Genomic DNA, 16,775 nt, shown 5'->3' on the forward strand with positions numbered 1-16,775 from the left:
TGTGCTTTGTTCTCTCTCACCCTCCTCCTCTATTTCTCAGTTCTCTCTCTTGTACTTCCTCCCTCTCGCGCCACCACCGCCGCCTCCCCCACCGTGCGTCAGCTCCGACGGAAGCAGCTCCTACGGTATATACTCCTGTCCAGTCTTCTTCTTCCTCTTCTCTCTCTCTCCTCCTCTTCCCCAACCCACCGGCTGCGCCGCTCCCGCCCAAAACCGCAGCGATGTCTGCCACCCGTCCTCCAGACCTCCTCATTCTCTTCTCTCTTTCGTGCTCCTTTTTTCTTCTCTCTCTCTCTCTCGTCAACTTTTTTGGTTTTGCAAGGACCCGTTTGATATATTTTGCCAAGGTCTCGATTTGTCTTAAGACATCCTTGCTCTCAAAGCGGACTCTTGTTGCAATTTCCATAATCCATCTACCTGCTAATGAAAAATCCTAATCCTTTTCTTTTCCTTTAATCGAGGATTAAAGATCATCGAGGCTCTCTTCTTTCTTCGGCAATGGAGGAAGCCAAAGGTCAGTTATCTTCCCCTCATTTCATTGCTTCTTATATTTAAAGTTATTATTCAAATTCTTTTAACCGATCTCTTTGCTTGTTTTCAGTTCCCTCATTATCAGTTGACAAGATGGAGGAGATTCTGTTTGATGCGGAGCAGAAGATTTCTCGCATCTTCTTGGATTTCATGACAAAGTAAAGGATGAATATGCCCCTAATATTTTCTTGATTTCCACTTCATTTATTGGTTTATTTCTTATTTCATTATAATGATTTAGGTATTCAATTTTCTAGTATCTTCAGAATGTATTTCTGTCATTCAGTAGTCATTGTTTCTTTCCATTGGAATTTTATTTTGCCTCAGTTTGTGTAGTTACTGTTCAATAGGATGTATTACTGATGATCATTTTCGCAAATGTTCTGTAGCTTTTAGTATGGTAATTTGGTAATGCCGTGCTACTCTTCCACTTTCTGAAGACTTAGTCCTGTTTAATATCATCTTTTTGTGCTGAAGTCTCTGACCAATTGAATACACTTGTTCTTATATCTCGTACATTATTTAAAACCTTTATTACATGAAGAGCAGAGTGACTGATGTATCTTACTTGATGTAATTATGTTTCTTTAGTCTTTATTAATTGCATTTGAGTTACTAGAGGTTTCAAACTTATACAGATAGGATTAACATCTCTGTTACATGTGTTATTTATTCTTTTTCCCATTAGTCTTTTCCTTGTATTCTTTGCAATGAGTACAAGTAGTGCTGATAGCTTGACAAAGTTATTCTGACTACCTTTCTATTATTTTATTTGCATTTTCTTCCCTTTTACCATTTTACAATTTAAATTGAAAAGAATGAGATGGTGGTCATGGGGAGATTTAGCTCCTCTATCTTATTTTTCACACTCTGTCATAAAACCACATTCATGTTCCTTTTTACTAGTGGCCATGTCATGGTAGGACATGCTATGGAGAATCTATAGCATCTTGTGTGGTTCTACCATTTATTGAATGTTGTTTACAATAGAAATGATGGCAAATGTAGTGGAGAGAAAAAGATGGAGGTGAAAACAAAGGGAAGAAATGAATGGGGTTTTACACCTCAACCCTAAAAATGGTTTCACACCAATTTTCTCAAAGGAGCAAAGTCAAATAATCTTCATTAACCACAAAAGAAAATACAATGAATCTATATATATATAAACCTACAGTGAGAAATAAGTAAAATACACTCTAAATAGGAAATAAACAAAAGACACCCTAAATAAATAAAAATATAAAATCAAATAACCAAATTCCTATAGGGGGATCATCAAATGTCAGCATCTTTTGCGCTGGTACACATGCTATTGAGTCCTATCAGTGATGTCCACATCAGAAAATCAAATCAGATTTAATTTTGGAGATTCTATGTACACTAATGCTTTATTAGCATTAGTTCTATTTCTTTTAGAGAAATATTTTAATTTTTTGGTAGATATGATAACAAATGAACATTCAAGTTTTGTAAATTAAGGATTGCCATATTAGTGATACGTGTCTTGTCGATATCCTGTCGACATCCCCAAGTGTGCCACCAACACACTGACTCACCTTTAATACAATTTTAGGGGTTTTATACATATTTTAGGTTCTAATATATGTATTAAATCCTAAATTAGATTAGATAAGATTGTAAATGACCCACTTTATGTCATTTCTAATTATGTTGAAATTTTAGTTCAAAACTATAAAATTTGGATTTAAATCAACTTATATAGAGTTAATCTAACATGTTAATTTGAATAAATCTGATATATTAATTTCGCATTTTTTAAAAATCTTGGGCAATATTTGGAGAAGTCAAATTTTCCTTTGATTATTACATTTTGATAAGCATTTTCTTATAGACCTAGCTCCAAGCTAAATCTTTATAGAGTGACTCTTACAAATGAAAGATCTATTAAATTAGCTAGTAAATTAAGCTAGATCTATTATTTGTATATCTTAAATTAATGTTACTTTTTGATGGGAATGGGATTTGAAGAAAAAAAAAATCCCTCCTAAAAATCCTATCCAAGGATGGTCATGTTGATACCCGTTTGGCATGGCATGTGCCGGTTCAGCATGCCCTTGTGATGCGAACCAGATTAGATCAGATCGCATCAAGGGGAGATTGGGCTTAATGGATTGAGTCTAGTTATTTTATCTGCTTATTTGCTTTAATTAGAGTCTTATTATGTTAGAATTTGTTAATTAACTAATTCAGCTCTGCGTAGTTTCGAGAAAATATTCGAAGAATATTTCATAAATGTTCAAATAATATCAGACCAGTTAGAGAAGATCGGCGACACCCTCATTTATAACCTTCTTATTCAAGGTCTTTTTAGATTCGGACTCTATCTGTGGCAGAACGAAAAAACATTCTGAGAAGGATAAGGAATGTTGATTTAGCTAAGTTATGTTTATCTTTTATGTAAGCACTTAAGACAAGTCTAATTAAGTCATATAAGCCACTAAGGCAAGTTCAATTAAGTCATGTAAGCCTCTAAGGTAAGTCCTAGTTTGAGTCGTATAAGCCTTTAGGGTTAGTTTAAGGCAAGTCCTAGTTTGAGTCGTATAAGTCTTTGGGGCTAAGTCCGAGTATGACTCATTGTATCCGACTTTTATATATAGCCTGTTTCTTTGTTTATGAATCCAAGAATCAAAAAATTAAGAATTAATTAAGTTTAGTTATTTTCTTATTACCGCATTTACTGATTCATCATAACCGTTAGATTGTCTTTACCTTTCTAGGAGTATATCATAGCTGTAAAATCTCCAACGCTTTTAAACCCTAGCCATCACTTCCTATGGCCGTCCACCACCACCTTTGGCGGTTTGCCACCCTTCGACGTCCGCTACAACGTCGGATATTTACTATTCTACCCTGTTCTGATCTTACTCCACTATTTTAATTATATATTTATATCTTTTCATCAGACATTCGATTGACGTAAAATTAAAGTTATTAGAACCCTATCTCATGAGGCTACTACCATTTAAATTTTTATAATTTTCTTACGTCCGGATCGGTTCAGATCTGGTCCGTAACACCTTACATGCAAGTGGCATGCCTTTGGTACGTCTCTAATATTTTTTTTTTAGTTTTTAGTTTGAATATATAGAGTAAAGTTTACATTAGGGCTTTTTATCCTTAAATAGTGTTGTAGTAACCTATTTTGTTGAAGATATAGCAATAGTCAAGTAGAAATATGATTCAACACATAATATGATTGAATATATTTAGTAATTAACAATAGTTTAGTAATTAAAACTAGAATTTGGGGGAGATCTAATCATGCTAAAATTTTAGTTGAAAAGTGTAAAATTTTGGTTCAAATTAACTCATGTAGAGTTAATTTAATATGTTCCTATACTAATTTTGACCAATTTTGAATGAATTTGTTATTTTAATCTCAAATGTTTTGAAATAAGGGGGAAATCAAAATTTCCCTCTGATCCTATATTTAAAAGAATATTTTTTTATAGATCTAGCACTAAAATACTAGATCTATACAGACCCTTAAAATAATAGATATAGTAAAATTAAGCTAGATCTATCATTTATACACCATAAATTAGTTTTTTAAGTGTAAAACAAAAAAGAAACAACCAAAAAGAAAACCGTGCCAATCAGCACTAGTCGGCACAATGTGCATGACACTAGTCATCTCTTCGACTTAATAAGTTTCAGATGGCACATAATGGGTGTTGTTCTGATACTGTACCTGTATTGCCTATATCAAGTGATACATGGTCATCATGGATTGGCATGCAAGCATGCCGGTTGGCACAGCTCGACATGGGCTGTGTCGAGGCGCAGGTCCATTGGCATGACAAACTGGTCAGCATGCCTTATGTTGTTCTAAATGTCCTGGAAAGATAAAATATATTGAGATACTTATCTAATTCTTTGTTGTATAAGTTCAGAAATTACTTGAAACTTAAAATTGTAAATTATTTGCATGTTGAATGCAATAAATATTATAGTTGAATACATTATGGTGTAACTAGGTAAGTACTATTGGAGATATCATAAGCTAGCTAATAAAGTACTTTTTAACAATTTATTAAGTCTTTAGCAGTAAACTTGCCTTTTGTGCAGTTTCAGTAGGAATCTTCATTCTTCACTAGCATCAAGGTACCAATATTGGTGCATATATTTGGGACATGGAGCTCGCTATTCTATATCGTATTCTTATTTTTAGAATGTTAATGGTTGACCCGTTTACTGTTACTAATATGAGGGTTCCTAGATTGCTTTATTTCTTCCTTTTTATATATTTGTTGTTTTCTAAGTCTTTACTGCGGATTATGAAATCAGACTAAAATTACCAAAATAATAAAAAGTTAAAACTCCATTTTCAATAGACGAAACTGAAAACTTATATTTTGGAATTACCCTTTTGGGTCATGCCAGAGCTCTTGAAAGTGTAAAATTATTGTATTGTACATATGACCTTTGTAAGTAAGAGTGTAAGACCTAATTAATCTTAATATATTGGAAATCTTTGTAAATAAAGAGTTACAATTTTTGGAAATATTAGTAGATGGAATGATATCTTCAAGATCAGGCAATATAAACTAAAATAAAAGTTCAGTTGTCGGGAATATGAATAGTGGATGGCTAGTCATGCTTCAGTATGAAACTATGAACTTACCATAGCATGATTGTTCTTCAATCTTTATTATTAATGAAGTTATCCTTATTGGGTTTCTTCCAGTTTTGTACATCCTTACAAGTATTACAAAAATATTAGATAAAACCTTAAGCCACATTACTACACTAATTGTTTTGTGATTAAATGTTTGTTATTCTTTCACCGAAGTAAGATGCATGAGAAGCTTGACATGATATGAATTAATCTTCACATCCATCATGCTGGACTGGATGATCTGAATCCTTCATCACTAGATAAGAAATCATTCACAACTTATATAATGTCTAGATCATATGTAACTTGTGTTATATACAGACAGAGAACACTTCAAGAAGCTTTTAAACTCCAATGTCCAATTAATAATCCTCCACTTTCTTCCCTATTAGATATTCCATGATTCTGATAGTGCTTTTTTGTATGTCTACCAGCATAACATAGGATGCTTTCCTTTTAGATTCTGATATATCATATTTCTAGGTGATTTCTTATCTAATAATTTTTTAGTACTTAATTGGCAGTGTCAGTTTCAAGTTATATCTTTCAGTTCATTGGAGTATCTTTCTTTACATTTCTACATTTTTGCTGGGAATAGTTGTGGTGTTGTAAATTTGAACTCAAAAGACTTAAGAGCCTATGTTTTACAGGATTGCGAAGTTTGAGGAGCTAGTTGATTTGGGAAAGCGGTTTCTTATGAGATTTTATCAAGAGGTTGGTAAGTATTTTGATATCGTATTTTTCATTGACAGAACTTGTGATGAGACTTGTAATATGCATTACTAACGTCCGAGAAGGTTTTCAGTGTAGTTATACTTTACATAATTGAAGGAAATTTATTGCAAACTGTTCTTTCATTTGGGAGAAGATTGAAGGAAACATGGCTCAGTAAACCTTTTTCTTGTCCAAAGTGCTGATCTCAGGAGTTTATAGCATAAAATTCACTTTTTTGTAGTACTTATCTTGATCAACAATGAGATGGCCTTCTAATGATTTAGTGGATAGATACTCATATATGGCTTTTGTATTCTACAAGTGAACTTTTGCTCTTATCATTGTCCAAATGGAGATTGTTGGAATGATGTGAGGAAGTAGAAAGGGATTGTAAGTAGCTGTGTCATCTGAGGAGGAAACACAGGTGGAGAGGGAGGTCAACATAACCTTTTGTTTTTCTTGTAAATTCTATGGTAATGACAATTGGCCAATGTGTGAGGGTTTTCTTGGCATACTCCTCTTTCGTAGGCTATGGGGCTTCACAATGTTTTGAAGATCTTATTGAAAAGAAGTGTTACAAATTGTTAACAGTGTAAATATTGATCTTCTCTAGCTAGCATTCAGTATCATTGAAAACTTCGTTCATAAGTTATGCAAAATTGATATCATGTGTAGATCAACATAATTAGTTCATTTCTTTTAAATTTCTGTTATCAAGTTCTTTATACTCATAGATCTCAAACAACATTTGTCTGCATATCCATTTAATTATGTGGATATGTAAACTAATTTCTATCTCTTCTTGTTTTTTATTTTATTCTTCCTTTGTATATCTTCTTATTAGTAATGCATCAGTAAAACTTTCAACACCCTCGAGGTACCTAACCTAATCTATTTAGATCGTACTTGCTGTTCTCTACTTGCGTCATACTCATATAATGACTTTCTTCATGTGAGCAGAATATTTTAGAAGGCCGCATCTTGATAAGATATCAAAAATGGTGGGTGAGATAATCAGATCTAATTCGACTGGCAGAATGAAGGCATATGTTGAAGCTGGGTGCAATCTTCCACACCAAAGTCTCCAAAATATAAGCCAGTGTGAGTAATTGTTGTTCTAAATATTTTGTCAAGTGTAAAAATGAGGTTATTAAGTTGCAATGCAGATTTATTTAGGCTAGTTAATGATTACTTGTAGAAAATTGTTTGCAGAGCTGCTAAATTGTCTCATAGAAACTATTCAACTAAGCAAATCATGATTTTTAATCCGAGGTTTGGATACTTATGATTTAGAGTTTTAGACTCATTTGATCCTTAATTGATTGCTTAACTTAGGCAAGCCTTCTAGATTCTTGGTCTCTGATTTTTTCTAAGAGTCCATGCACTAGTCATTACAAAAGGGGGTTACAGTGAAATCCGAAGGTGGATCAGCCCATTTTGACATGATTGGTCTCGAATGGCTAGACTGGCTAAATTGTGAGCAACGACATTATTCTGCCTACTCGAGTAGGATACTCTGATATTGGAAAAGAGCTCTATTCACTTGATACAATCTTAGATAAGAGAAGAGATGGTTCACTCAACATACTTAGAATCCCCATTAATAGCCTTGGCTATCCTAACTGAGTTACTAAAATGCTATGCATTCTTTGGCCCACATTTACAGGAGATTAAGGATCGCTCTAGCTTTACCTTCCAGAGTGTCTGCACAGTGGAGGAACACCGTTTTCACCAAACAGAAATAACTTGGGAGAGAGTAGATGAGTATAATGCCACCACTACTATCAAATTTTCAAGCTGCATTCACCCAGTAGATAAAATCACCATCTTGACAGCAAGAGGAGTTGATGCAGGTTTCGGTTGGTTTCTCGACAGTAATGGATTCGGCTTGAGAATCCGCATTCGCTGATCATAAGACTGTTGTTGTTCTTGATTTAGGTGCATAGTGAACATGATTAAATTGCTTCACTTTATATCAATTTCTGTTTATGTTTTAGAAGAGTAAGATAGTTTCTGGCAGGTGTGTTTGAACGCAAATGGATGGCGTTTGAATGTTTGATTCGTGTTCGTACATACAGAAAACACGTTTTGGCCGTTCGAATACCTGATCTCATATTCGCACATACAGAAAACACTTTTTGGCTATTCGAATGAGCGACAGGTAAGTTGAGTCGTAATAGGATTTGTTTAATATTTTTTGATGGTTGGCTAGCCTCCAAGTATGTGGAAAAGTAGCCTCTTTGGATTATTGAACGTTGAAATTGGTTTTCATCTAGACTTGAGCTATCTTCTTCGTCCTCCTTCCTCTATCTCGGAATCTATTTCTTGTCTATGGCCGAGGTTAATCCTCAGTCGCTTCTCCTTTTTCCCTCTAGCGACCAGTCATACCTAGAAGTTCCCTTATTTCATCTCATCTAGTTATAAGCACTAATCCATCCACCAGACCATAATCATCTCCCAAAATCCTAACTATATATTCCACGTCTATCCTACTACCTCTTGATCTTCAGTCATTGTTTTATATATAATTTTCAATCTACTAACTCGATCGACAAGATTTCGGTCGTGTTGGATTCCTAACTCACAGAGGAAATTAGATCAATCCAATGATTGAATCAATCCTAGTTACCTTCACAAGTTCCGTGTTAGGTTTCTGTCCAGATTATCAAATCGGATAGAAAATCATTTTTACCAAAGGCGACCGTAATAAAGACCAACATTGCAGTTTCCATAGGAGAAATCAATAAGCCTTGAAAAACAAGATTATTCCGAGCTTTCCAAATGACATCATAATGGAGAATACCATAGCCATCTGCTCCACCATGATTACCTCACTTAGCTTCAAAACCCATTCATGCATGCTTGGAATGGTGGAGGCGAGAAGCAGGCAGAGTTGGTTGGCAAACCAAACTGCCCGGGCATAATGGCAACCATGGATGAGGTGGTCAACTCTCTCTGGCTCCGAGTGATAAAGGGGGCAGAAATCATCCAGAGAAGGGTTGAGACACTTGGCCAAGGATTTTTGTCCGTGTTGAAGGTGTTAATAGCCCTGTGGCTGCCAGGGCTGACATGGCACATGCTGTGCCAAATTGCCAATACACGATTGAGTCACTCACTACTAGCGTCACATATGCAATAAATGGCACTGCTTGATTCTTCTCTCTTATTTCTTGCACCCTCTCCTCTTCTTGCCTCATTTTTCTCGAATTCTTAGTCTATACACTGAGTCATAACCCACCAGAAGTTGAAGTTCTTTCATCATAAGATAAGAAATTTTAGACTCCAAGGTTATGATTGATTTTACAATTAAAACTTTAACGGAGCCTTTGTACTGGCAAGAATTTATCAGCATGATACAGTATTCTGTGCCAGATGTAAGTATTATATATTAGCTCCTTATGGTGCATACAAAATCAGTAGAAATGAGTATGAGCACTTATGTAATTATGCTAGTTTACACATGGTCTGCTGTTTAACTAGGCTGAGTGGCTGACCATCTTGGGAAGACTTATTTAAGGTGGTCTGGACTCTGGACTCTGGATGCCTACCTCTCTTCTTTATTTTGGGCAATGATTTAAGGTAATGACAAAAACATACTAAAACTTGAAATAAATGAATCTTTAGCCTAACATCTTCATCAAGAGCTATCATATGTGGAGAAAAGCATAGTTAACTTATAGACAATTTTTTACAAGATTGTAGGCTGTAGACGGGAAGACTAGGGGCCGCTAATGCCTAGACAGTAGGCAGAGTACTAGGTGGTGATGCCCAATAACCAAAGCAGTTCAGAAGTGAACATATAAGAGAAGCTATAGTTAAATTGTTTGCATTTTCTCTGAAGCTTCATAGTAAAGCATTAGAATCCAAATCTAGCAACATCTATGAGGATTTATTCAAGGTCAACTAAATATATATAGACATTGTAAAAGACGCCTAGGTGGAGACCTACATGGGCTTAAGTTGGAGCTTTAAGCATAATCCATCTAGGTCGTGTGGAAAAATGCTTGTAGAGTTGTAGATATTAGCTTATAAAGTATATGAAACAAAATTGGCATGGTTAAGAGCAACCGGCATAGACATAATGTGCTATATAGTTTGAGGGACATATTCAACACAATTTTCTTGTTTAAAGGACTTCTGGACACTGATATAGAAAGCAAAATGATATTATGTCTAAGCTCTGGATAGGTCTTAAAAATGTGATGTATGTTATGGTCATATATTGCCTGACTTGCCATGGCTGTATATTCCTAGTGCTTTACTCATCGTAATACACTTGCAGCCATGCTAGACATGCACAATAGACAATACTTAGATCCCTTATGTTACTAGAGATGAGTTTTTAACTGTGCTCAAGTTGTTATTGTATTTCCTTTTATATTTGTTAGTAGGAGAATGTTTAAATATATTCTAGTTCTTCTATATTACAGGTCGTTTTTTTCTTCAATTAGAGTATTCAATATCTTCCTCTATAGCTTATGATGCTAAGAATAAAGCAACTGAATATTCTTCACTTTCATTGAAGATGCCGCTTAGCTATCATATTAAATATTCATATTTTTCATAGATATGCTTATGCAATGAAATTATTCCTTGATAGTTGGTACAGAAACTTGGCCAAAGCAAAGGAAATATGACTAGAGAGTAGAGAGACAATCCCAGGTTCATAAATGAGGATTTATTTTTTTTGAAATGTAGGTATTAACAATTTTAGTTATAGGCTTTATTGGTTCTTTGACATAACTCTAGCTTAAATTGAATCAATCCATTTATGAAATATCTTTTTCTCTGATCTGGAATCTCCATATCTAGAGGAATTTCTTAGTGGTTTCTCAACAGTTGCATGCCTTAAACCACAGAAACTCCAACTTGCTTTTGTGCTTTCTTGGCAAGCCTCTCTTTTTTTCTGATATTGCTTTTGTTGGTTCTTCATTTTCAAATTTAAAGATAGATAACAACATAATAGTGATACTATGATATGTCAATACCTATTAAATAGGTTTTCTTTAAAGCCTTCTCTTCTATGAATAAGTTATGTTTTAGCCAATGATGGTTGTGCCAGTAACACGTGTCGTGCCAGTGACACGTGTCGTGCCGTGGGCACGGGGTGTGCTGAGCGGCACGCCCCCCTGTGCCAGTGGCATGCATTTATAATATTTTTAATAAAAATTTTAGGATATTTAGAGATATTTTTAGCAACGATGACCGTGCCACCATCAAATAAGAACATCGAAGTAGGAAGTTATTAAGAAAATAAAAGGAGAAAGATATAATAAGAAGAACTATGGTTGGAGGAGTTGAAAGAGAGAAGTGTTAAAACATAATTGTGTTTAACATGAGAGCTTTAGAAATATTTAATGGATGGAAATAAAAAAAAAGATAAAAAAGAAATAAGATTAGATGACAAAATATGATAATACATGATTTGATTGAAATTAGAGAATGACAAACAAAAATTAGGCATGAGTTGTTATTCCAATTTTAAAAAATAACAAATGAGTTGTCATTCCAAAAATGACAAATGAGTTGTCATTCTATGTTTGTTAAATAATAATTATATAAATTAAAAAATGACAAATGACAAAAGTTAATTGATGATGATTGATGGAAAAAAAAAAAGTTAAAAAAAATAGGTTTCACATATCATATTATGTTTGTTAAGAAAATTAGTAAAGTTAATTTGATAAACATCGATAGAAATAGAAAAATTTTAAAAAAAATGTCTCTATATTGGCACATGACCGGCACAAAGCCGTGTTGGACGGCACGTGGCCATGCCGCCCGGCACGGATTAGCACGAGGGTGTGCCACTAACACACCCCGTGTCAAGTGTCGTGTCTCTACCGGCATGGGACATCATGGTTAGCGCATAATAGAATCAAAAAACTATTCTGATTCATAATTGTAGTCTTCCTTTGAGTTCTAATTAGGCCCGAGAAACGAGAAGAATGTATCTATATATGGAGAACTATCAAAGATTCTGCTTATATTCCAGCTTGGTGTTAAGATTGGTCATCTAGTGGAAAAAAGGTCTACTCCTATATTCCAACCTACTGGTTTCATTGTGCATACTGCTTTATTATTTACTCCACTTTGCCATTTTTAGCTTCGCTTCAACGAATTCTTCTAGATACTGATCTGATGCAACTATGCCTAAACGTGCAAATTTTAAGTAATTTTTTTAAGCTTAATCTAATGGGTGAATTTCTTTCTTAAATAGTTTCTAAATTCCTGGCAAACATTTTTTCTGAATGTAAAGGCTAACCTGGAAATAAGTTCACTGGTCTCTCAGTTGCTCTGCTTGTTATTTTCTTTCAAAATTACAAATTTAATATATTTATGCCTTCAAACTTGTTGAGACAAAGTCATTTTTCATTGTCAATTTGATGATCCTCTAGTGAATTGGAGTTTGTGAATATAGGCTATTTTTTCACCTTTTCTTTTTCACATCTTCATGCGAATGGGGTTTAGTATGCCGTTCTGGATGTAGAATTCCGCAGGATGTTCCATAAAATTACATTTTCTTCTTTTCCTGGTAGCTGCATTAAGAGTCCATTAGTATAAGAAGTGTCACTATAAGATAATCTAGAAAGTAAGACTCAAAGTAGAATGCTTATGGTGATATAACTATGAGATGCTTCCTTTATCACTTTATATATTTAAGTTGATTTATATCTGATGTTTCTTGTGTTATCATGACTTTATCTTTGTAGTGCATTCTTGTGAACAAGGGCTTCAAGACCATCTGAAGAGAGGTATTTTTCTGTTAAATTTGTTGATTTCTGTTACCTATAATATCATCTTTTACTACTAGCAATTTGCTGCCTATTATTTCAACTTTCTGTATCTTATATAAGTTTTACACTAAGAGGGTGTTTGGCAACACTAAATTTATGGGGTAATATGTCCAAAACTCTAGAAATTCTAATTACAGAGTTTTACATTCCTAAATGCCGCTTGGATACAAAAAGAGAGTAACAAAATACTCCTCTTTTCCTCCAAAAGTCTTGTAATTTTGGGGTAAAAGATAATCTACTCTTAGCAATATAACTTTTTGCAAAAGTAATTCCCATCCGTTCTCTCTTTTCGCCTTGTGAACTCCAAAAACCACCGGCTGCTAGGATCCCTTTTAATCCAATGAATAAAGCCTTACTCAATCTTATTATATCCAAACATTTAATCAAAGTAATTACTCTAGAAATAATTTCTAGAGTAATAACTTGGACAACCATCTAAATTCTTTAGAATTGAAATACTCTAGATTCTTATTACAGAGTTGTCAACAAGCTCTATCTGAGTTTGTGAAAACAAGCATTTTTACTAATAAGTGTAGTGTATGTTTATATTCCTTTTCAATTATTGCTGACCTATATAAGGTTTTCGTGACGGATAATTGAAGATATTCTCATCTTCTATGCCAAAATATCAGGTGAATCAAATCTGTTGCTCTACACAGAAATCCTCTGAGTTCAAGGGATGAGGAACAACTGAGTATATATAAGGAATTGTTAAGATTATAGATAAATCTCTCTCTATATATGGATAGGTATTGCTGTTGGAAAGAGATTTGGATTAGGGACCCCTATAAATGTTAATACTTTTTAATGACTACTATTTGATTCTAATATCTTTTGAAGAAAAAAAGTTCATTTTTTCCATATTCCTAAAGGAATGATAAGAACATGTTATTCACCATATTGTGAGAAAGACATGAACGATATACTATCATACCCACTTCCTTATCCCTAGACTTTCTCTGCAATCCACCTTTTCTTACAGTCTATTGACTGATTTTAGTAAGTTCATTACTCAAATTCAGGTTTTCAGTTTCATTTTTCAGATGTAATTTTAGAATTTATACAATAGTTCTTTGATATGAGGTGTCCTTTTTGCTCGCAGTTTTTAATGTATTGCTATAGTATCAATGTTTTATGTAGCCTTTTTTATCTATATATATTGAATTATAATTTGCTTTTCCTTTGGGATTGTCTTCTCCAATATGACTCTTGTTTTGATGTTTCACAGTAAACCAAGAAATCAGAAATATTCGTTTGTGTAAAGAGAATGCTTTCTACTCATAAGGACTATATAGGCATTAGACAGTATTCAGAGCTTTTCGCACATTTTGAGTTTTTGACACATTTTCAAAGGGGTACATAAGACATTTGCAGTTTTCAACTGGAAACTTTGCAAACAAGCACTTTGAAGATTATAGACATTGATGGTCATATAACGCCTTGTCCTTTACGCCATTTTCATATGCTACTTGAGAAACATCAAACCCATTCATATAGTGCACTGGAATTTAGATTAATCTGTTAACTTTCATAAATGATTAATTCATTTATTTTTTACTGATTATATGCACATATTACATTTATTGAACAGTTAAAGCCTTACTTGATGAACTTCAATGCCTCACGGAGGACGCATATGCTATTATGCGGACAACAAATGAAAGCACATCATTTATTTTAGAAAACCACATTGTTGACAGTGCCATACATGAGGTATAAATATCTAACTGCAATTCCATTATAATTTGTTGTGCAAATTGTGACTTGATTACTGTATACTGTCCAAAGAATTGTCTCTGTTCAGTTTTGAGAATTGATTTGTTACATGAAGACATTGACTAAACTATACTTTCAACACGTGAATGTTGCTTTAAACTGAGATATACGTTGTGTTCAGAAATGGTGATTAGTTGATGCTTGTTTCAACAACTACAAAATAGCCCAACAAATATTGAAACATGGAATTTGACAAAAAGTTTCTAGGTTGTCATTCTTTCAAAATCTCTTATCCAACCTTCCAACAAATTGCTAAAAGCTAGGGAGCAATCACCAAAATTCTCTTAAACCTGGATTGTTGGAAAGATTGAGGAAGGTGCATGGAAACTGTACCTTATCAAAATATATTTACTTTTTTTTTCCCTTCTGATTAAAGTTGTCAATGATCCTTACTGTTTTGAGTTTTGGCTTAAAACTATTTGTGAATGGTCCTGAGAACAGGACCCTAGTAGGTATTCATTCCAAAGGGAAAAGAAGTACAAGTCAAACATGTCTTTATAGGTTTTATCACTTCAAACTTTGGAATCTAGGTTTCCTCTCCTCTAATGTTGGCTATTTGGACATAACTACCTTTTTATCTGAATGGTTTCTCTATTGTTTTCTTTTTTTTCTGTGCTTATGTTGGTCCATTATGAATCTGTTGGGATTGGCTTTCTTTCTTTCCCATCCAGGATGAAGTACATCCAACAATGAATCTCCAGGACAAGTCAATGTCATGCGTTTGTATGATAATGGCCATTTATGGCATGCTGAAGCTTGACTATGCTATGCAGGTCCATTTACATTTCAACTTTCTTTTCCATGTTTAACTCGCAAGAAGAAAAATTTCATTTAGTTAACAATTGCATACACTACAGGAAAATATCATTCGTTCACTAGCCCTTAATACACCATCATCAGAGCTGGAGAGTTATTGTCTCATGTGGGATTTGCGTCCATATATAAATGACAGTATCATGCGGTTAGCTTGGAAATTTGTTCCGTAATTCACAATGGAAGTTCATAAAATCTTGGTTGAATTGATGATGCATCTTCAGGTCCTTGTGGTAAATTTGTCAAGCAGAAGAAAGTGGGTCCTTTTTCCAGAATTGGCCTTATTCTTCAATTATGTGCAAGAATGGCAGTGCACTGAGACAGGTAAGTCAGGAAACTTGGAATCAGCTCGCAAAGTGACTGTGTGAGATGCAGATTGAATGGTTGTAGTAGTTCTTTTCCAGAAATCTCATGTAACTATGTCAATTATCAAATGGATGTGATACGTCGTATTTTCTTTCATAAAAGTGTGATTCTTTTTCATGTTTGAGCTCCAATTCGATCAGCAGATGCTGAAGGGAATAAGCTGGCGTTGAAATATCCTAATTATAATGCAGTTATCTCATAAAATAACAGCCCTATGTTTAATAATGCTCTGGTATGTTGTCTGCAGTGATACATTGCAACATAAAAGAGAAGCACATGTTGAAGTGGTGGTATTCACAATCTTCGCAATACATGGGAGCACAGGATCATCGACAGCCGCAACTTTCCACAAGTGCATGCCTTTTTTTTTTTCTTTGTTTCCAGATTTTAAATTTTTTAAGAGGATTTAAAGTTTTTATATAACTAGTTGATTCTGATTTCTACTTAGAAATTAAATATAGAAAAAAAACTCCTAGTTATTCGAAACCTCCCATGCCACAAGAGGTTTCAACTGTATAAATACCTGAAAGGGTATGGCATTGTGCATGTTTTGAGTTTAGCCTAGATTGCATTGAGCATCTCTTTAGATTTTCTGTGAATTCCTGTACATTACTTAATAAATGTAGCCCTTTTCAAAAGAGCAGCTATTTAATATTTAGCGCGAAAGGTAGATGATTTATTTAAGGGATAATTTCTCTTAGCCTCGCTAAATAATCACATTATATATATATATATATATAACTCCTAAACGTTTTGATTATTCATGTAGAACTCCTAAATTAAGAAAAATATTTATATAACTCCTAAACTAAGAATTTTTTTAAATCAGAGAGTTCATATGGTTAAAATTGGTGATAGGTTTTGTATTTTAGGGAGGCTAAGTATAATTAATTCGTTATTTAAAGATTACAGATTTGATATAATACAATAAGAAGAAAATACCAATGAAAATCTCCAATATAGGCCTGCAACCTTTGACGGTGGCTTAATAATTGAAAGCAGGCAGACTGTATTTTGATATATTTTGTTATGATTTAGATTTGGGCCGATCTAGATATAAGAAAATTATAAAACTTTATGTGGTGGTAATCTCGTGAGTTAGGGTTCCAATAATTTTGATTTTATGTAATTTTGACACC

The 16,775-nt window shown here is 33.9% G+C and overlaps 1 protein-coding gene across 3 annotated transcripts; it reads left to right on the forward strand.

The window, feature by feature from the left end:
* LOC140772695 (uncharacterized) lies at nt 1-16,268 on the forward strand. 3 transcript variants are annotated; one of them, XR_012106324.1, is made up of 10 exons: nt 1-125; nt 470-514; nt 602-689; nt 5,821-5,888; nt 6,845-6,985; nt 12,598-12,639; nt 14,273-14,394; nt 15,129-15,230; nt 15,315-15,594; nt 15,884-16,268. XR_012106324.1 is itself a non-coding variant. In XM_073114887.1 (9 exons), the coding sequence occupies exons 2-9, from the start codon at nt 499-501 to the stop codon at nt 15,441-15,443; spliced, it is 708 nt and encodes a 235-aa protein (XP_072970988.1). In that variant the 5' UTR covers nt 1-125; nt 470-498; the 3' UTR covers nt 15,444-16,268. The 3 variants fall into 3 exon arrangements, 2 of the variants coding, with proteins under 2 accessions (XP_072970988.1, XP_072970989.1); XM_073114887.1 differs by having other exon boundaries at nt 15,315-16,268; XM_073114888.1 differs by having other exon boundaries at nt 6-125; nt 462-514; nt 15,315-16,268.
* The last annotated feature ends 507 nt before the right edge of the window (nt 16,269-16,775 follow it).

Source organism: Typha angustifolia, chromosome 12, assembly GCF_048772165.1.
Source record: "Typha angustifolia cultivar Huaian chromosome 12, ASM4877216v1, whole genome shotgun sequence".
In the NCBI taxonomy this organism is placed as follows: Eukaryota; Viridiplantae; Streptophyta; class Magnoliopsida; order Poales; family Typhaceae; genus Typha; species Typha angustifolia.